The 21,565-nt window shown below is 42.8% G+C and overlaps 3 protein-coding genes across 4 annotated transcripts in view; 2 read left to right on the top strand and 1 right to left on the bottom strand.

The window, feature by feature from the left end:
- The window catches only part of gabra6a (gamma-aminobutyric acid type A receptor subunit alpha6a), a 41,887-nt gene that overhangs the window by 12,009 nt on the left and 8,313 nt on the right, over positions 1-21,565 (top strand). Inside the window, exon 9 of the mRNA XM_089020324.1 lies at positions 1,180-1,427. Coding sequence (XP_088876450.1) covers positions 1,180-1,427 — 248 coding nt within the window. The remainder of the gene's footprint in view (positions 1-1,179; positions 1,428-21,565) is intronic.
- LOC148901119 (uncharacterized) lies at positions 2,830-9,372 on the bottom strand. Of its 2 annotated transcripts, XM_089020238.1 has the most exons (10): positions 9,260-9,372; positions 8,603-8,671; positions 8,393-8,425; positions 5,225-7,223; positions 5,047-5,115; positions 4,918-4,986; positions 4,781-4,849; positions 3,590-3,655; positions 3,353-3,418; positions 2,830-3,256 (listed from the first exon to the last, which is right to left on the bottom strand). In XM_089020238.1, exons 2-10 carry the CDS (start codon positions 8,612-8,614, stop codon positions 3,018-3,020), a joined length of 2,622 nt encoding a protein of 873 aa, XP_088876364.1. In that variant the 5' UTR covers positions 8,615-8,671; positions 9,260-9,372; the 3' UTR covers positions 2,830-3,017. The 2 variants fall into 2 exon arrangements, with proteins under 2 accessions (XP_088876364.1, XP_088876373.1); XM_089020247.1 differs by lacking the exon at positions 3,590-3,655 and having other exon boundaries at positions 9,260-9,371.
- Positions 21,409-21,565, top strand: part of LOC148901118 (uncharacterized) — a 1,569-nt gene continuing 1,412 nt past the window's right edge. The window contains exon 1 of the mRNA XM_089020258.1: positions 21,409-21,565. This exon is cut by the window's right edge and continues 306 nt beyond it. Coding sequence (XP_088876384.1) covers positions 21,409-21,565 — 157 coding nt within the window.

The raw sequence follows: 21,565 nt of genomic DNA, 5'->3' as shown, positions 1-21,565 counted from the left end.
GTTTACAAACCCCTTGGCTTACGAACTTTTCGGTTTACGAACGTTAAATATATGAAAACTTTACCTTGGCATTCGAACTTTTTTCGGGATACACACGGAGCTGCCTCAATGAGTGATGTGTCGTTCGCGAACGAGCCCGTTGGCAGCTGTTTTTGTCCTCTATTCCCCGTCCCCAGTTTTCGGTTAAAGCCACGTGATTGGTCAAAAACGCATCAGTGAGGAGAGGTAGTTTAAACGTTAAAGAGACAGGCAGACGACAGTGAGAGAGTTTCAACTTTGATAGTTCAATGGCAGAGTGGAGACTGCAAGGTTAAAATATCCCATCAATCAGGCTCCACAAAGCCATCTGTACACTTGATGCAAAAAGCTATCAACTCAGCTAAACAGAACACAATTAATAATAATAATCCATTTCATTTATAAGCGCCTTTCAAAACTCTCAAGGTCACTTTACAGTCACAGAATTGATGAAGAACTAGATAAAATTATCACAGAGAAAGCAACTACCAGGGATCGTTTAAACATTAAAGAGACAGGCAGACGACAGTGAGAGAGTTTCAACTATGATGGTTTAAAGGCACAGTGTGGATTGGAAGGTTAAAATATCCCATCAATAAGGCTCCACAAACAACCCACACGAGCCATCTGTACACTTGATGCAAAAAGCTGTCAACCTAGCTAAGAAGAACACAATTGATGAGGAACTAGATTAAATTATCGCAGAGAAAGCACCTACAAGGGATCATTCCTCAAGATGGTGAAAGAAGAAGGTTGTGTTCCTCATCAAGTGTTTAATGCTGATGAAATCGGCCACTCCATTCCGTCAAGCCATCAACGACTGTCACAAAGGTAAATAAAATAACTTTATTGTATAGTACAGTTTTTTTCTTTATTTATAATACCATTACACATTTATTATACATAAAATAAGGTATATTTTGTGTAGTTTTAATGCTTAGAAAATTAGAAAGTACAAAATTATGTTCTTTGGGGACCTTGGAACGGATTATTCTCATTTTAATGGTTTCCTATGGGAAATTATTTTTTGGGATACACACTTTTCGCCTTACACACTCTGTCTGGGAACCAATTAAGTTCGTAAGCCAAGGTATCACTGTACGTGACATTGTGTTCTAATCACCGAAGTGCTACAATCACGTCATATACTTTCCTCGCCAGGATTGCAACACAAGCGCTCAAGAAGGCTTGAAGAGAAGAAACCACTCGATGTGCCCCAGCGAACCAGCCGAGGAACCCCCCGTGCCGATATTCCTTCAGCAGGGCTCAGCTTTCCCCCAAATACCGCAGCTGGCCGGTACTAGTCCCATCGACAAGTATGCCCGAATTCTTTTCCCTTTGACCTTTGGCCTCTTCAATCTGGTCTACTGGTACATCTACCTGGCGAAGGACACCATGGAGAGAGCCAGGTATGCTTGCTACAACTCAATCATCCTCTCATATAGGTACCGTATTTCGTTTGGGTATTTTAGATGCTATAAAACGTTTTTCTGATGTCAGGAAACAAAAAAAAAATTGTGTCGGTTGTCCACTCTTAAATAATTGCATTCATAAACCTTGACCTATTGTTGCTTTTCAAAGAATTTGGGATGTCTGAAGTTTGCATAAGTCATCCCGACTCTGAGAAAATGAACTGACTATTATTCTATTCTGTATATCGCACATGTCAGCTGGCCTTTGAGCCAGATGGGATCAAGAACAATGACAGGTCACTAATATTCATGAGCAAAGTGGCACTACATTGACGGATGAACGGCTTAACCCCCAACATGAGTCAGGTAGCACTTTGCTGAGAAATATCTTATAAGCTATTCCGACAGACATTTAACCGTCATGGTTGGGATTTAACCTCCAACACACACACACACACACACACACACACACACACACACACACACACACACACACACACACACACACACACACACACACACACACACACACACACATTCCTGTTTGAACGACTTTGTGAGGTCCGGGTAACTCCACATCAGGAGTGAGGACCACCCTTTCTGATAAGTTTAGAGAAGAACCAGTGTTATATTTGAACACTAGATGTCCCCCTAACTGCATTTCCCACTTCAACTTGTTTAAAAAACAAAGCAATAAGAAGTGGACTTGAGAGTGGAATCACTAGACAAGTGAGGTCCGAATGGGTAAATCCCGGGACCTCACTCATATAGTGAATTATGTTCGAAACATCGTTTTATTTATTTAATTTTTTTGTTTGGTTGATTCAGTTGAGTTTTCAAACCACTTTTTGTATCAACTTTTACCTCTCATTATCACCTACAATTACACGGCAGACATTTTGTATTTTAATTGTGTGTATATATATACAGTAAAGTCTCGTTATATCAATATTCAAGGGAGTCCGAAAAAATATCGATATAACCGGGACTATCGATATATCCGACCCTGTTTGTGTGTAATTTTCTCAGTGCGTGCATAGAAATAGTATCGATATATATATATATATATATATATATATATATATATAGACTATATATATATATATATATATATATATATATACAGAGAGAGAGAGAGAGAGAGAGAGAGAGAGAGAGAGAGAGAGAGAGAGAGAGAGAGAGAGAGAGAGAGAGAGAGAGAGAGAGAGAGAGAGAGAGAGAGAGAGAGAGAGAGAGAGAGAGACTGTTTAATGAATAACTTGATAGTTTTAACTTAAAATAAATGGAATTCCTTATTTATATGTTCATATCAACCGGAAGCTGGTCTGGTCGATTGCTGTATCATAACTACTTTGGTAAAGTGACCCATGCTTTTGCTCAATGAATTTCCATAACCAAATCAAATAAACTAAAACTTTATTTTAACATGATGTCAACATGAAATCTGTCCTGAAGCAAAACATTTTTAACAACAGTAAAAGGGAATATAATACAAAATTAAATACTCTTGTAAGAAACTAGAACATGTACTAAAGTGCATATTTGTGAAGAAAAAGGCATGCACATCAAAACAAATTTGTTGTATCATTAAAACTGAAGAACCCGAGAAGTGGATCTTCTTTTGAGTGTCACAATTTTGTTGTGGACAAAGTTCTTTATGTCTTTCCAGGATCTTTGAGCCAAAGTCTGCGGCTCTTTCTTAATGCAGTCAGTACACTGTTCTTTCCCAGGCACTTGATGCCCTTTTATCAGTCTCTTCATGTGTTTTTCCACAGCAGCCTTTTCTTCTTCACTCCACGGTCTCCTCAAATTTACTCTGGGAGAGCCTAAATATGATGACAATTGCAATTTAATGATACTCACAAAGACCACTTGTGGCAGCATTACAGTGTGGATTATATACATAAAATAAATAGACTTACCTTTCTTTTTCTCTGACTTTGAATTTTCATGCTCTTTGGAAGCAATTTTTTTTCTTGGACTCAAATCTACAAAGAAAGGAGACATTGCTAATTTGACACTCATGGGCAAATACGGTGCATGCATTTTAACTTGTTAAATTATGGAGAGAAAAAAATATTTCTGGATCCAAAATTAAAAGTTAGTGCGAACCAATACCTCAAGGTAAGACTAATAGCCAAAAAAAGCTTCCAGTTTACCATCTGAGTCAGAAGTTCTTTTCCGTTTGCCATGACAGCGCTTTGCTCGTTTTTTTGTCACGTCACCTTAAAGTAAAACAAGCAAAATGACACCTTGCACTTGTTATGGTGGGACAGGGAGCCATTTCAAAAGGAATCATTTGGAATTCTACAGGGATGCATCTGGGAAATTAAAAAAGTGGCCCCCTTGTGTCTGAAAAGGGGTCAAATTCTAAAATTGATAGGGCCTGATTTAACTAGATTGCCAAAGTATACAAAACCATTTGAAATAAACCAAAGACATTTTCTATATTCGGTTTACGAACGTTACATTTTTGAAACTTTTACCTTGGCATACGAACTTTACCTTGGCATACAAACTTTTTTGTACACGGAGCTGCCTCAATGAGTGATGTGTCGTTCGCGAACGAGCCCATGAAGAACTAGATACAATTATCACAGAGAAAGCACCTACAAGGGATCATTCCTCAAGATGGTGAAAGAAGAAGGTTACGTTCCTCATCAAGTGTTTCATGCTGATGAAACTGGCCACTTCATTCCATCAAGCCATCACAAAGGTCAATAAAACCACTTTATTATACAGTACAGTTAATTTTTTTAATTATAAGACCGTAGCACATTTATTATCCATAAAATAATGTATATTTTGTGTAGTTTTAAGGCTTAGAAAATTAGAAAGTAGAAAATTATGTTTTATGAGGACCTGGGAACGGGTTATTCCCATTTTAAGGGTTTCCTCTGGGAAATTATTTTTGGGATACAAACTTTTTGCCTTCCACACTGTCTGGGAACCAATTAAGTTCGTAAGCCAGGGTATCACTGTATATACCTGTTCGATCAACACTAAGTTTTTAAATAATAATGAACAAATTGTTATTCTGTCAAGTGTGGTGAGTATTGTGCTACTTATGATTTCAATCTCATCACAACTTCCTCAGTCGTATTTTTTTTTAGCCTGCAGACCCCATATGTCAGCAAATGCTCCCTCACCTCTGGCCCATTCTTGTTGACCAAGAGAACTACATGATACCTCATACTTCATGACAACGGCCGTGAAAAAAAAAGAGGAGATATTCGAACCCTTGGGATGTCCGTTCATCGCCCCCAGCCACAGAAAGCTGACTCTTAAATCAGAATCTAATGATGCCTGCAGACACAGTAGTAGCATACTTATTCATCCTACAATTTTACCTTCAATGACATTTTCTTTTCTTTTCCCCCACGGTTTGATTCTGCTAGAGCCTGCTTTGGGGATATAATCTGTGCAGAAAAGAAAAAGATTGAAAATTAGTCCTAACCAGGGCAGATTTATTAATCTTACAATTTACCTTCATCCACATTTTCATTTCTTTTTTCCCCTGAATTTGTGCTGCTTGAGCCTGTTTTGGGGATATCATCTTTGCAGAAAATAAGATTGAAAGTTAGTGTAAAGTATACTTATTAATCTTACAATTTACCTTCATCCACATTTGCCTTTCTTTTCCCTCTCGGTTTGGTGCTACTAGAGCCTGCTTTGGGTATATCATCTGTGCAGAAAAGAAAGAAAGAAGGTATAGAAGTAACAATCAGGTTTTTCTTTATGCCAGTCTCAAAATGATTTTTTTTAAATATGATGACATTTCAGTGAATGCTTACCAGAAAAAGATAATTTAATGGTGTCAAGATTCTTTCCACTAAGTGTTCCAGTGCCTTGCTCCATTGCAAAAAGCAGCTTGCTGATTTTTGCAATTTGAAAAGTTTTATCAGTCTGTCTGTAAAAATCTCGGTGCACTCTGATGTCGTGTCCCATGAACCTTGCGACTTGTTCCAATTCCTGTTCACTAAGATCCAACAGCTGACACAGTGTCGCAACCTGTTTCCTCAGTTTGGTAGACCTTAGGAATTGAGGGTTTTCTGCGTTGCTTTCTTTCGCAAATTTGCGCAGACAGTCACATCCCCGGATATTTGTTATTGCACCTGGTCTTGCAAAAAGATAGGGATTCTCAGCAGGTATCCCTGCATCTTGTCGCCTTTGAATTAAAACGTTGATGGACTCCTTCATTCTTTCTGTAAAAAACACTGGGACCTTTCTGCCCCTTTTGCCCCGGACTTCAATGCGAGTTAAGAGCTTGCTTAACTCTTTTTCCAATGGTGAAAGTGTTTCAAAAATGTCCTGATTGACTGGATTTGTGCTGGCATTCTGGTAGGTCTCGAGAGTCAAACGTGATGCTTCCCCTTCACGCCGCTTGTTAAAAACAATCATTTGTGCCAGAACAGATTCATTCAATTTACGAAAAGCACTTAAACTCATCCCTTGGGTCAATTCAGCCTTTGCCTCCTCTTCAACCACTCTAAGGTGGTCCCTGAGTGTGATGACATCCTTGGTAAGAGGAATATCATCTTGTTTATTCCATCTTTTTTCATCTATTGTTTGATGAGCACTGACTGATACATGGTTTTTCCAGTTTTTTTCGAGGAGTTCCAGAAATTTTTTTGCCTTTCTCTCTGCCAGGTCGTCATCCTCCATCAGAGTCTGTCCAATAAGGACTTCCACTGCTCCTTTCAAACAAAATCCTAATTTAAGAGCTGTGGAGGGTTTCCCATATTCATTTTTCCCTGGACTGAACGCAGTGAGTTTCTTTGCGACATTTATAACAGTATTAAACTTCAAAGGCGTACACAAATCCTGCAGACCCGCGATGGTCTTATCCATTTTTTTAGCAATAAGCATGAACCGTCCCAATTCCCTCATTCGTTGCGCAATGTACTGGTGCTTGGACTTGACACAGCCATGTTTGGAATACAGTGATTCGCCATACTTGCAAATTAGGAAATCCTTTCGTATGTGAAACGATACAGGATCTTGTCTCATGTTATTGATAATTGTTTCATATCCCTCTGATGATGCGGCTGTTGGGAGGAGACTGGCAGCAATATTTTGGACCCTCTTTCCTTTCCTTCGCTTGTCGTCTTTGCATAGCTCTCTTGCTCTACATATTGAATGATGTTTCCACAGACATTTTTTTAAAAACAACCCATAACATGATGGGCAGGGCAAATAATCATCGGTGGAGGCGGCATCGGTTGGCTGCTTCCATGTGACAAGTTCCCCTTGTCCATCTTTTAGAACCGTGCTGTTATGTTTGAAGTCTCCCTTGTTCCGAAGCTGTTCCAATAGGGACTTTCTTTTTTTGGATCCTGATGGAAAGCTGAACGCGAAAGCAACTTCTTTAAATTCCATATGTTTCCTTTCTAAATGTCTTGCCATCTTCAAATTTGATTGGCCACAGTAGAAACAATAATGCCTTTTGTCCCAAACACGTTTGCCTTCTTTTCTTGAACACGTTTTTATGGTTACAGATGGATCTTCTTTGCTCATCTTTTGTTTTTTGTTTTTTCTTTGAACATAGGTTAATGGGTTACTTTGTTTTCTAATTGCAGACGTGACTCTACGCTGGTCTGCTTCATATGTCTGTTGACTTGTAGAGTCTTCATTGTATGTGTCATGACAGGGCATATTTTTGACCTTTGGAAGGGATATCTCTTCATCAACACTCGAATCAGTGGATGATGTATAGGTAGGTTTGTATTCCACATCTGATCCAGAATGACTGTCCAAGTCAGAAAAATCGCTCTCTTCAGTGGGATTGTCCATCTGTTATAAATATAAAAAAGTAAAAAGATCAGAAAATACCATTGCAAATAATACTACTAAGTAGTACTGATTTATGTTTATACGATGAGATAGGTCATAATGAGGACTGCCTGTGGGATAAAATATTAATCGTGTATATATTAACAAGTCCTCCATGGTAGTTAGTTGCCACTACACATTTAGCGAATTAGCTGCGTCACAATAAGAGACTGATTTCCAAGTATTCGGCAAACAAATAACAATGATGGCTGGTATGGATTGCGGAGGAAACAATTTTCCATGTGAGCTGTACCCAGGCCAATATTTTCATAGATTTATTAATCGGCAATTTCTGTATATAATTACAATATTTATTTTAACTCTTTCAGCGTATTATGTCTTGTTTTTAATTAAAGCGTATGTTCATTTCTGTCTGGCCAATAGAGTGCCACAACTGCAATTTATCATTAAAAAGATGCCAGAAAAGAACGAAAAGCTAAACAAACATATACTGTAGACAATATGCATCTCACCTAATATAAGTTTTTTCAGCCTAAATGCAGAGCTTTTGTTGATCCATATAACCGTTGTGTTGATAAGGGGTCGCAATATAGTAATTTGTCCAAAGTACTTTGTGTTCTGGAAATTGATTTGTATTTTACGTTGTGTTTTTGCAACGTTACATTACATAGATGGTAAGACACTGTCTTTGGCTGTAACCACAGGCGCATATAGCCATGGAAGAAAATTTGACACCACCATGTTTTCTTTATGTTCATTTTCATTTTCATGTCTGGTGCTACAAAAAGTGTATTAAGTGAATCACTGAAATAAAAGGTATTATGGAATACTCAAATACACTATTTTTTACAGTAAAACGTCATAGCTATTGTTAAGAATGTATGGAGTGATTTTTGTCATTAGAAAAACTTTGAAATTCATCCAATAGTGCATGTGTTCAAGTATTTTGAATTGTTTTTGTTGTCGTTAATATTTTGGTCCAAGAAAACATTCCTTTACTGTATGAAGCATTTACAACGAGTAAAAAAACTAAAGAAACAATGGAGCTCAATTTTTTTCCATAGCTGTATATAATCAGTGCATACGCACACATACATATATTTACTTAGATACACAGTAGATACACATTAAATGGAAGTGTGCAACAAAATAGTAATACTGAAATGTACCTGAATTGCTGTGTTGACATCATCTTGCTGGGCCTAATGCAATAAAAGTAAATAGATTAATATTCAGGTGCTAAAGAAAAACAATGTCAGTTAACGGAACACAAACAAAATAAGAATGATGGTCACGTTCAAATTGATAACGCATTTAATTTACACTAAACTATCAATTCCAATGAAAAGTGAAGTGTGCCAAATTGTCCTGAAACATACCTGGGTAGTCATTTTCTTGATGTTTTTCTCCAAGTCCTTATCCAAAATAATATAAGATATTTTGATAACCTAAAAAATTCAGGCGGTGGGATTAAAAAAAGTCATCAGTACAGCTCAAATGGGTTATCATTTGCATTCAACGTGAATCATGTGATCTAACAAATAACGCTCCTTCACGTGGTATTTAAAAAAAAACTCATAATACAATGAAATCCTCTACACGTGACCAGGGGTGGTCAAAGTAAATAAATCAAATGTCATTTGGTATCACCGTAGCTGTGCTTTTGTTTTTATTGTGTGCCATTTGTTTTTTATCGTGCTTCCAAATTTGGCTGTGCGTTTTTTTCGCTTGTGCTACATTAATGTGTTGTTTAAATTACGTTCTATTGGCTGGCCCGACGCGACAACGATTGGGACCACATGGGCACTTCTGAAATACTGACCGGACTTAAGTTTCGATTTACGTTGCTACGTGCTTCTCACTCAATACGTATTACACTATTACTACCCAATAGTCTAGCTTCATTTTATTCTCTGCTCAATTAACATGACGACGCTTTCACTCTCATTCTGATAAAACACGAAAGTTCGAATCCTGTAGTAATTTCTTAGAATGACACATTTGTAAGAAAAATATTCAAAACTTGAATTCCTTACCTGATTTAATTCCGAAATCTTATTCGTTCACTCCTTTGGGCTGATGGGCTGGTTGTGCGCTCGCAGTTTATTAAATTGATGAACACGCACTGTAAGAGTGTCCTGGGGGGGGGGGGGGGGGGGCTGCAAAAAAAACTTTGTTCATGCGCAGTGCGCATGGCGTCCTGGAGCCTGAGCGCTCTTAATTGCTTGATCAAAGTGTGGGCGCCATCCTGCAGAAAGTCTCAGTGCACTAATACGTGGGGGAGGGGTATGCAGAGTCACTCTGTCTAACAGTGAAGGTTTACAACAACTCAACTTTGATTGAGGTCTATTGTATTTCAAGGCTGAGAATGATACATTTTGAGCAAGATTGTGTTTTAATTAAACTGTATGAACTCCAATCACACATACCTCTAACATAAATACAGCAAATAAAACTATATGTATTAAACTAACACGAAAAAGAATAATTATTCTTAGAGAAGCATAATTATCAAACGCTGATATGTGGGTGTTATGAAACACAATTATTTACTTATTTAATGCCATTCATAAGATATACATAGTAGTTAGTTTCATAGTTTCAATGCCCAAGGCAAAATAAAACAATTGACTTTTTTTGTATGTGCAGTTTTATGGCGGATGGGAATTGCAGACAGTCACACAGTTGAACCGAAGGTTTTACAGTGTGAAAATAGGCCTCACATTCATGACCAAATGGTAAAAATAATTATCAAAATTGACACAGCTTTTCTTAAAGCATTTTGACCCATCCACTGCAATGTGGGCAAACAGCTGTTCATATCCAAAAAAGCATATTTAATGAACAGTACTTTGTTTTAACTGCCAGAGAGCCAGATGTATAGAGAGCAGGAACATTCTCTGATTTGACGTGTCACCATCCTCATGTCATTTCTCCACTGCGAGACGAATAAAGGTCCATTCAATCCAATCCAATGTTATCTCTTCAACCAACACCAAAAACAAGCTTCACAAGATGTACAGCAAAATAAGTTACATTGCAGAGTTTGAATAAGTTTCGTAATGCATCCAACGACAAGGATGACAGAGGACAGTTCTACTGCTGTCTCTCTCTTCGATAAAAACCAAGGAAAGCGGGAATCATCAGCCGCAGAGGGGACAAGGATGGTGAGATAAAATGGTCATGCAACATCACCACACCAAAGTCAAGGCAGAATATCATCTTCTGTTGTGATCAAAATTACACCTGATGTTCTTCAATCGGCATTTCAGCTGTCCATGTCCTCGCCAATAGAAAAGATTCTCCAGGAAAAGACAAATTTGGAGGGGAAGCATGTATTTCAAGAGAAATTGAAGCCATTGGATCAGACTGACTTGCATGCATACCACGGAATTCAGTTATTAGCCAGAGTGCACAGGTCATGGGGAGAAGCAACTGAAAGTCTGTGGGATGAAGAGTATGTAAAGCCAATCTTTCAAGAAACAATGTCTCAAAAGAAATTCCACACATCTCATGTGATCTGATTTGACAACTTTCAGACAGCACTTGCTCAATAAACCTGGCAAATATGTCATGAAAATGTGGGCAGCCTATGATGTAAAATGTAGGTATGCATGGAATATGCAAGTCTATCCTGGAAGACTACCTGGAGGAGGATCTGAGAAGAATCAGAGGACGCATGTGGTACTGAAGATGAATGAAAGACTGCAAAGTCATTATATCACGTGACAAATTCAATTTACCGCCATGTGTAGATAAACTTCAGGAGAACTTCCCAGTAAATTTCTGAAGCTGTGGGGATGATGTCTCCTCAGTATTTGTCAGGTGTGGTGTGTAATAGAAGGGTTTCAGCTAGGATGAAAGGAAAGGTGTATAAAACCGTGGTGACAGTGGCACTGAAGAAAAGAAAGGAAGCAGAGCGTGAGGTAGCAGAGCCGAAGATGTTGAGGTTTTCTTTGGGAGTGACCAGGTTGGATAGGATCAGGAATGAGTACATTAGAGGGACAAGCCATATTAGAGGCTTTGGAGAGAAAGTCAGAGAGGCCAGACTGAGATGGTTTGGACATGTCCAGAGGAGAGATAGAGTGATTATATCGGGAGGAGGATGCTGAGCCTTGAACTGCCAGGCAGGAGACCGAGAGGAAGACCAAAGAGGAGGTTTCTGGATGTTGTCAAAGAGGACATGAAGATAGCTGGTGTGAGAGAAGACGATGCACAAAACTGGGTTAGATGGAGGACACCGATTTGCTGTGGCGTCCCCTGAAGGAAAAAGCCCAAAGGAAAAGAAGAGGATAGAAAATATGTTGTTTCTTTTCAAGTATATTTACAAGATCTCAGATGCAGTTGTTGCTGATGTCAACTATTATTTGACTGTAGAAATACAGGTAAAAATGACCCACAACATAATCAACACATTTTTTCAACTTAATATCATGGTTTAAAAACTCACATGAAAATGTATAATTATTCTTAGAGCAGCATAATTATCCAACGCTAAGATGGAAGTGCAATGAAAATATTTATTTATAAGATGCAATTCATAAGATACAGTTTCAATGTCCAAAGCAGTGACTGTTTTTTTAGCTTGTTGGCAGTCTGCTCATTGATTTCTAAACGAGTGGGGGATGGGAATTAGAGACAGACAGTTGCAGAAAGTGGGCGGGAGTGGGGGAGGGGAAGACAGTAAGGTTAGAGCGTGAGAACAGACCTCAACTGATGATCAAAATTGCCACAGCTTTTTTTAAACTTTGATTGAGGTCTGTTTTGAAGGGGGGTATGATAAATTGTGTTCAATATCAACTTTTAATAACTAGTAACAACAATGTCACATAGCACTGCATCTGCCGTATTCTTTATGGCATGAACACATTCACATTTGGCATGAACACATTCACAAATGCTCATCTCTACTCTTTGTCTCGTTTCAACTACTCTTTCTTTAATCAACACATTTTTTCAACATAATATCATGGTTTAAAAACTCACATGAAAATTTATAATTATTCTTGACAATTCATAAGATGTATGAACCCATACTGCTGTTCACAAATGCTCACCTCTACTCTTTGGCTAGTTTCAACTACTATTTCGGCATTGCAATAGAGTGCAGAATCTTTTTTTTTTCTTCATCCGCGCTGCGTAGGCGGGGAGACGCGCACAGTCTCTGTGTCACTAATTAAGTGGGGGAGGGGTAGTGCAACAGTCACCAAGTCTCACTGAGAATTCTCCCACGGCATTTTTTCAACTTTGATTGAGGTATATTTTAAGGCTGAGAACGATACGTTTTGAGCAACATCGTGTTTTAATTAAACTATATGAACTCCAATGTCACATACCTCTAACATAGGTACAGCAAATAAAACTATATGTATTAAACTAACATGGAAAATTATAATTGGTCCTTAAGTGCCACTGAAGAAAAGACAGGAAGCAGAGCTGGAGGTAGCAGAGCTGAAGATGTTGAGGTTTTCTTTGGGAGTGAACAGGTTGGATAGGATCAGGAATGAGATTATCAGAGGGACAAGCCATATTAGAGGCCTTGGAGAGAATGTCAGAAAGGCCAGACTGAGATGGTTTGGACTGTAGAAATACAGGTAAAAATGACCCACAACATAATCAACACATTTTTTCAACTTAATATCATGGTTTAAAAACTCACATGAAAATGTATAATTATTCTTAGAGCAGCATAATTATCCAACGCTAAGATGGAAGTGCAATGAAAATATTTATTTATAAGATGCAATTCATAAGATACAGTTTCAATGTCCAAAGCAGTGACTGTTTTTTAGCTTGTTGGCAGTCTGCTCATTGATTTCTAAACGAGTGGGGGATGGGAATTAGAGACAGACACAGTTGCAGAAAGTGGCCGGGAGTGGCGGAGGGGAAGACAGTAAGGTTAGAGCGTGAGAACAGACCTCAACTGATGATCAAAATTGCCACAGCTTTTTTTAAACTTTGATTGAGGTCTGTTTTGAAGGGGGGTATGATAAATTGTGTTCAATATCAACTTTTAATAACTCGTAACAACAATGTCACATAGCACTGCATCTGCCGTACTCGTTTTTGGCATGAACCCATACTGCTGTTCACAAATGCTCACCTCTACTCTTTGGCTAGTTTCAACTACTCTTTCAAATTGCTCGGCACCATGGCGCTGTTGGATTGGATTTGCCTTTATTAGTCTCACAGTGGAGAAATTTACATTTCACAGCAGCAAAGTGATGAAAGGAATGAAAGTAGAAAAACAACATACATGAGCTGCTGGAAAGGCAGCTTCTCGCCACGCAACAGGCATAATGGAGAAGGTGTTGTCTCATTGCCGATCAAAATAAATCCATACGAAAGATAGCTTTCACTATGTTGCCTTAAGGTCATCGTCTTTGCTTTATTTTCCCCAACACTAATACTAGGGCCTTCATCCGGGTCAGAATCTTGTACACAACCCAATTCGGAGTTTGCAGTTGCCCTTTTTACTCCTAACTCCTTTAACTCCTTGACTGTCACCACGACCTCTCACATGCATCATTAAGTTTCTCGGAGGAACGAGACGATCGGCTACATGTTGCCACATGGACAAATATTTAATTACCCCCCTAGTGTTTACAGCATGGACACTGGACAATGACAATGATTGCAGAAAATGATTAATATGTGTTTTATGTCTGTGTAAGCTCTCAGTCGTACAGGAGTGGTCCATCGATGAAAAGGTTTCTTCAGCCGTCATCTGTACTTCTTTGAAGGTGTCGGACGTTTCGCTTCATCTCCAAGAAGCTGACGAAGCTTCTTGGAGATGAAGCGAAACGTCCGGCATGAAGCAAAATGCTGAAGAACAGCTGAAGAAACCTTTTCATCAATATGTGTTTTCAAATGTGAGCTCTTGAGCTCAATACATTTAGCACCATTTAGCACAACTCATTTGTCTGCAACAGCATGGTTTGAACATTCATTTCATAGGCAATCCCTCAGTTTTGCAGACAAATCATGTAGATTAGACATGTCAAATTCAGGCCCACGGGCCAATTTTGGCCTGCACTACAATTATATTTGGCCCGCGAAATGATTTCAAATATGTATTACATCTGGCCCGCCGCCCCATGTTACAGCACATGTACCGCGAAAGGTGTCTACAATTTGAATTCTCTGTGCAGAGCCAGACTCCAGAAATTGATGCACTTGCATGTAAAAGCGATGCCAAGTATTCAGCTTGTATACTTGTGCATCACCAGAGTAACTGAGCAGTGAAAAAAAACTAAAATGGATAAATATTATTTTATTTACTGGTGGCATCGTCTATTCAAAGTTGAAAGAGATATAGTTTAGGTGTTGGCCTTGATGTGATGTCTGTGATGAAATGATTTAAATTACAATTAGAATGAATAAAGTTAAAGATATAGAAGCCTGATGTTTTTTTCAGTTTTTGTTTTTATTATTTTCTTAAACCTATTCTGATTTCAGTATTTAAGCAAAAATTCAGTTGTAATTTATTAGGATAGTTAATAAAGTACATTAGTTGACTGTATGTTAAAGATAATAAAAACAAACAAATTAATTTTGAAAAAAATGGTCTGGCCCTCGACAATTTTCTTTTTTTAATATTGGCCCTCTTTGAATTTGAGTTTAACAACCACTGGTGTAGATCATGAACCTCGGACACAGGCCCCATCTCACTTTCATTTGAAAAAAAATTAGCCGCCTCCCCGTCGTTCACGCACAGAGAGCCGGCTCGTTGGTGAACACAACACATATCATTCGCTCCTGAAAAGAATCACTATCAACATGAAAGAAGATGGACTGGATTACATCGCAGCCGGAATATTAAAAGGTAATTTCCGTTTAACTTTTGCGATATATTGACACCCGCGTTGCTATATTAGGTAACGCTAAGTTCGACATTCAAATTAGGTTCATGCAAGCTAAAAACGTGTGTTCAGCTAACGTTAGCATTAACAGTTACATCATTATCTATGCAGTGTGTATGCATATCTATCTACACAATAGCACTTTATAGAGAGGTGTATTGGATTTCATTTAGTATTTTCGAGTGCAATAGTACTTTTGTCTAATAGACGTGAATGTTAGTTACGTTTTGACTTTAGGATTTCAGCCCAACGCTAGCCTTAAATCTAAATCTAATATTTACTTGTGTTACATAGTTTGTGAACAGTGTTGCATAATTGAACAATGTTGTGGATTGTTGACAATGAAGCTTTTTTTACGAATTAAATTTCCTGGATAATGTAGGCCTTAGTATCAATGTTGCATGAGCAAATTTAAGTGGCAAATAGTAATTGACACAACGGCCAGTGACACTGCATCTTTTGATGGCTAAATTTGTTGCTTGGGGTTTTTTCTAGCTTCACAAATTACAGAGAGCCAACAAGACCACATCAAACTCCAAGAAATATGCAAGGTCAAGCCCAAGACTGAGGATCCTTGACGCATATTCTTGTTTCAGAGAAGTTGATCATATACAGGTAAAACTCAGAAAATTTGAATCTTGTGAAAACATTCATTCGTTTAAGTGATTCAATTTAAAAGGTGAAATGAATATATTATTTACTCATAACATGATTTGCAAGATATTTTGAGGTTTTATTTGTGAGAATTTTGATTATTATGGCTTATACCAGACATTGGCAAACGACGGCCCGCGGGCCACATACGGCCCGTCAGGATTTTTAATCCGGCCCACCGAACTTGTCCAAATTATAGTAAAAACTGACTCATGACAAAAAGCTAGCGGACACCAGGGCAGACAACTCTGAAAAGTTGCTGGCCTTATATTCCAGGTATCCGCGAAATAGTATGTAAATGCCATATCTTGCATATTCCATGAGGCAAATGTTTGAACTGCTAAGGGCTATTTTCCACGTTAGAAAGACATTTAATAAATTGGGTTGTAGTGTGCTTACTGTGCTGAGGTTCGCACACACTGCATTTAATGCTTTAGTATATCCGGCCCAAACACTGCCTCCATATGCTCCTGGCCTGGCCGGCCCCTCTGTCAAATTTTAGAACCCATTATGGCCCGCCAGTCAATAAGTTTGCCCACCCCTGATCTACAAGGACAGTTTGTGGACTTCTCTCACGCAGTGGTCTCTATGGCCTAGTTTGTGCTCAGAAACTAGCATTAAACAGAAGACAACGAAACAATCGTGTTGCATTTGCTCAAGCCCACAGCTTGCAGAAACGATGGACAGTGGAAAAGTAGCAGAAGGTTGATTTTTCTGATGAATCGTCCATTGAACTGCATCCCAATCGCCGCAAATACTGCAGAAGACCTGTTGGAACCCACATGGACCTGTGGCGTCACCGGTGCGCACCGCGGCTTTGATGTCTTTCAAGCCCTTGGTCTCCTTGAAGTGCGTCTCAGCCTGACACATGTCACACGCTTGAAAATTATATAAAAGTAGCCGTTGCGGGACAGAGAGAATCAGACTCATCTCGGACTCAGACCCAGACAGACACGCAGCTCGCAGAGACCTGCTCAGCATCACACGGAGTTTCACAGCACAACTTGCTCGACTCCACGCCACGATCAAGTTCTGCGTGTCACCTGCCTGGGAGATTGGGAGATCTGACAACAAACCTACTTACAAATAAAGAGAAACATCTTTATTGGCGAGCCAGCCAGGAGGATTTTTTTTCTTCTCCTCCTCAGCCCAATCAACTCTCCTAATGGAAAGAGACCAGATTTCCGCCGTCTCCCTCAAACCCCCCCCCCTTCCACCCCAGGCACGATGACATGGAGCTCTGGAGTTCCAAGTGGTTGACTCCCAATTCGTCAACCGTGCCATCACCCAGGAGACCAGCAAATTCCACTATGTGGTCGCAGCCCTCACTCCGGAGTTGGCTGGTCGTGTGGGCCGAGTCATCTTTGACCCTCCGGCCGAGAATCCTTACGCGGCCCTGAAACAGGAAATCCTGAGGCACACCACCCTCATGAAACACATGAGGTACACAGCCTTGAGGCATGACGTCGAGCTGGGAGACAGCCGGCCCTCCCAGCTCCTGCAATGCCTCGAGACGGTGGCGGGCAACAGCATCAAGGACCAGAGTTTCCTGTCTTCATAGAGAAGCTGTCCCCGATGATCCAAGCAGTCCTGGCAACAACCCACCCGACTCCACCTTGCAGGAGTTGGCCGCCCTCGCCGACAAAGTTGTGGAGGCGTACGCGGGGCAGCCTACCGTTTCTGCCATGCAGCTTCTTCCGACGCCAGGGCCCTCGACTGATGCTCTCCAACTGCTCATCGACGAGATCCGTGCCCCGCGAACCGAAATCCGGGAACGCAGCCACAGTCGAGAACGCCGCCGTAATCACGGACGCGGCCCCATTCGAGAGCGCAGCCCAAGCCGCAACCGACCTGACCAACCCCAGTCGGACGACCCTACCTGCCCCCGACGTTGTTCACCACATTGTTACTGCTGATCCCGCGAAGTTTCAACGCTTTCGCCGCCTTGCCCCGGCGAAACAACGGATTGCCGAAGCCGAATTCAACCACATGCTTCAGCTCGGTATTATCCGTCCATCGGACAGTAGATAGGCATCCCCGCTGCACATGGTCCCCATGGCGAAGGTGGGCGACTGGCGTCCCCGCGGTGACTACCGTGCGCTGAATTTTGTCACAGTTCCTGACCGCTACCCTCTTCCTCACATCCACAACTGCGTGTCCTTCCTCCACGGACAAACAGTGTTCTCCACCGTCGATCTGGTAAGAGCCTACCACCAGATCCCTGTCGCGAAAGTGGATGTGTCGAAGACGGCCGTCACTACCCCATTTGGCTCGTTTGAGTTCCTGCGCATGCCATTTGGCCTCCGGCCTTCTGCTGTGCCTACATCGACGACATCCTCATCGCCAGCGACTCCCAAGAGGAGCACCTGCAGCACCTGGAAATGGTCTTCAAGCGTCTGGACGAGCACGGCCTGGTTGTCAACTCCGACAAGTGTGTTTCTGGGCAACCCAAGATCAAGTTCCTTGGCCACCTAGTCGATGGCAAAGGAGTAGGCCCTCTAGTTGGCAAGGTGCAGGCTATCCGTGACTTTCCCACACCCGAGACGGTAACCCAATTACAACGATTCCTCGGGATGGTAAACTTCTACCGCCGCTTCATCCCGAACTGTGCCGAGGCTGCCCTGCCACTAAACTCGCTGACTGGCAACAAGAAGAAGAACATTGCTGTCGACCTCTCCGAGCAATTAAAGGCTTTTCAACGGCTGAAGGATCTCGTTTCCTATGCAACACTCCTAGCTCACCCAAGCCCCGATGGTCAGTTGTCTCTCATGGTTGACGCCTCCACGGTTGCAATCGGTGCGGTTCTCCACGACGGCTTTAATGGTGACTCTCGACCCATCGCCTTCTTGTCCAAGGCCCTCCAGCCGGCCGAACGCCGGTACTCCACCTTTGGCCGGGAACTTCTTGGCGTCTACCTTAGCGTGAAGCACTTCCGGCACTTCATCGAGGGTGGCCGTGTCATCATCTTTACCGACCACAAGCCACTCCTCTCCGCCATCCCCTCGGCATCGACGAAGTACCTGGAGCGAGAAGTTTGGCACTTGGACTACCTCTCGCAATTTGACCTTGAGTTTCGCCACGTCCAGGGGGCTCAAAACGAGGTCGCAGACGCCCTTTCTTGGGGTGAGATCAACGAGATCCAGTTCCCAGACGGTCTTGACTACGACGAGATGGCAGCAGCCCAGGTACGAGAAGGTCTGACCGACCATGCCAACGACCCCAACATCATCGCTGTCCCTCTCCCTAACTCTGGCTGCACGATCCTGTACGTCCAGTCCGACGGCGTCCCTCGACCACTGGTTCCAGACTCCTTCCGGCGAAAGGTGTTCAACTCTCTGCACAGTCTCTCTCATCCTGGAATTTGTGGTACGACCAAGTTGCTGGCGAAAAGGTTTTCCTGGAAAGGACTGCAGAGGGATGCGCGAGACTGGGTGCGCGGCTGTCTACGATGCCAACGCTCAAAGGACCAGCGCCATACGAAGTCACCCGTGGGAATTTTTGACACGCCGAACGGCCGGTTCAGTCAAGTCCACATAGATCTTGTCGGACTCCTTCCCCCCTCCCGTGGCTTCCGGTACTTGTTGACTTGCATTGACCGTTTCACCCGATGGTGCGAAGCCCTTCCCTTGTCCGACTGCGGGTTCGAAGCTGTTGTCGGTGCCTTCCTCCAACACTGGGTCGCCCGCTTTGGATCACTGAAGTCCATCACCACCGATCGTGGAGCCCAGTTCGAGTCTGCACTATTTGGCAAGCTGTGCAAGTTTCTGGGATATGAAAGACACCGGACGACGGCCTACCACCCAGCTGCGAACGGCATGGTTGAGCGCTTCCATCACCAACTGAAGGCCTCCCTGATGTCTTCCGACAATGCCGAACACTGGGTGGATAACCTGCCTCCAGTGTTGCTGGGCATCCGCTCCACGCTAAAACCCGACATCAACTCGACTCCAGCGGAGCTGGTATATGGCGCCAGTTTACAACTGCCTGGTGAGCTGCTCAACCTGACCGACGCAACGACTATCGACGTCAATGATCTGCTCACCCGCCTCCGGCAGTTTGCGCTGGCTCTGCGGCCCTGGCCGCCGCGAACATCGTACCGACCGACGCAGGTGGATCCCGCACTCCAGACATGTACGCATGTCTTCATGCGGTGTGATCGGGTGCGCAAGCCCCTCCAGCCCCCTTACGTTGGCCCGTATTCCGTCCTCTCCCGTGGTGAGAAGACGTTCTGGATTCAAATCAACGGCCGCGAGGATACAGTCTCCATCGACTGACTCAAATGTCAATGCCCCCCATGTCTGGTGATCGACCTTCTTCGTACCTGGCCTTTCCGTGTGGCCGAACGACCCGGAGCTGCAGACGTGTGCACCTCCCAGAACGGCTCACCTCCTAACGGCTCTTCTGAGCGCATCCGGCTCGTTTTTTCCTGCGGAACATCTTCATAGAGAAGCTGCCCCCGATGATCCAAGCAGTCCTGGCAACAACACCACCTGACTCCACCTTGCAGGAGTTGGTCGCCCTCGCCGACAAAGTTGCAGAGGCGTACGCGCGGCAGCCTACCGTTTCTGCCATGCAGCTTCCTCCGACGCCAGGGCCCTCGACTGATGCTCTCCAACTGCTCATCGACGAGATGCGTGCCCTGCGAACCGAAATCCGGGAATACAGCCACAGTCGAGAACGCTGCCGTAATCACCATTCGAGAGTGCAGCCCAAGCCGCAACCGACCTAACCAACACCAGTCGGACGACCCTACCTGCCCCCGTCATTGTTCACCACATGGTGACCGCTGGTCCCGCGAAGTTTCAACGCTTTCGCCGCCTTGCCCCAGTGAAACAACGGATTGCTGAAGCCGAATTCAACCACATGCTTCAGCTCGGTATTATCCGTCCATCGGACAGTAAATGGGCCTCCCTGCTGCACATGGTCCCCATGGCGAAGGTGGGCGACTGGCGTCCCCGCGGTGACTACCGTGCGCTGAATTTTGTCACAGTTCCTGACCGCTACCCTCTTCCTCACATCCACGACTGCGTGTCCTTCCTCCACGGACAAACAGTGTTCTCCACCGTCGATCTGGTAAGAGCCTACCACCACATCCCTGTCGCGAAAGAGGATGTGTCGAAGACGGCCGTCACCACCCCATTTGGCTCGTTGGAGTTCTTGCGCATGCCATTCGGCCTCCGGAACGCCTCTCAGACTTTTCAATGCTTCATCGACTCTGTCCTCCGCGGTCTTGACTTCTGCTGTGCCTACATCGACGACATCCTCATCGCCAGCGACTCCCAAGAGGAGCACCTGCAGCACCTGAAAACGGTCTTCAAGCGTCTGGACGAGCACGGCCTGGTCGTCACCTCCGACAAGTGCGTTTCTGGGCAACCCAAGATCAAGTTCCTCGGCCACCTAGTCGATGGCAAAGGAGTACGTCCTCTACCTGGCAAGGTGCAGGCTATCCGTGACTTTCCCACACCCGAGACGGTAACCCAATTACAACAATTCCTCGGGATGGTAAATTTCTACCGCCGCTTCATCCCGAACTGTGCCGAGGCTGCCCTGCCACTAAACTCGCTGACTGGCAACAAGAAGAACATTCTCAGACCCAGACACATGCAGCTCGCAGACACCTGCTCAGCATCGCACAGAGTTTGACAGCACGACTTGCTCGACTCCACACCATGATCAATCTCTGCATGTCACCTGCCTGGGAGATCTCACAACGAACCTACTTACAAATAAAGAGAAACATCAAACTCTTTAGATCCAAGATTCACCTAGAAAACAGTCGTTTGGTGGAGGAAAAATCATGGTTTGGGGTTACATCCAGTATGGGGG

Source organism: Hippocampus bargibanti, linkage group LG02 (assembly GCF_051943395.1).
Source record: "Hippocampus bargibanti isolate YZ-2025 linkage group LG02, ASM5194339v1, whole genome shotgun sequence".
Lineage (NCBI taxonomy): Eukaryota > Metazoa > Chordata > Actinopteri > Syngnathiformes > Syngnathidae > Hippocampus > Hippocampus bargibanti.
This window is presented reverse-complemented; position numbering and strand designations above follow the sequence as displayed.

Coding starts and splice junctions, on each gene's coding strand:
- LOC148901119 (XM_089020238.1), bottom strand. Junction 7,224..8,392: donor ATGTCAACACAGCAATTCAG/GTACATTTCAGT, acceptor TATTTATAACAG/ATGGACAATCCCACTGAAGA. Junction 3,656..4,780: donor AAAAGAAAATGTCATTGAAG/GTAAAATTGTAG, acceptor TTTTACTTTAAG/GTGACGTGACAAAAAAACGA.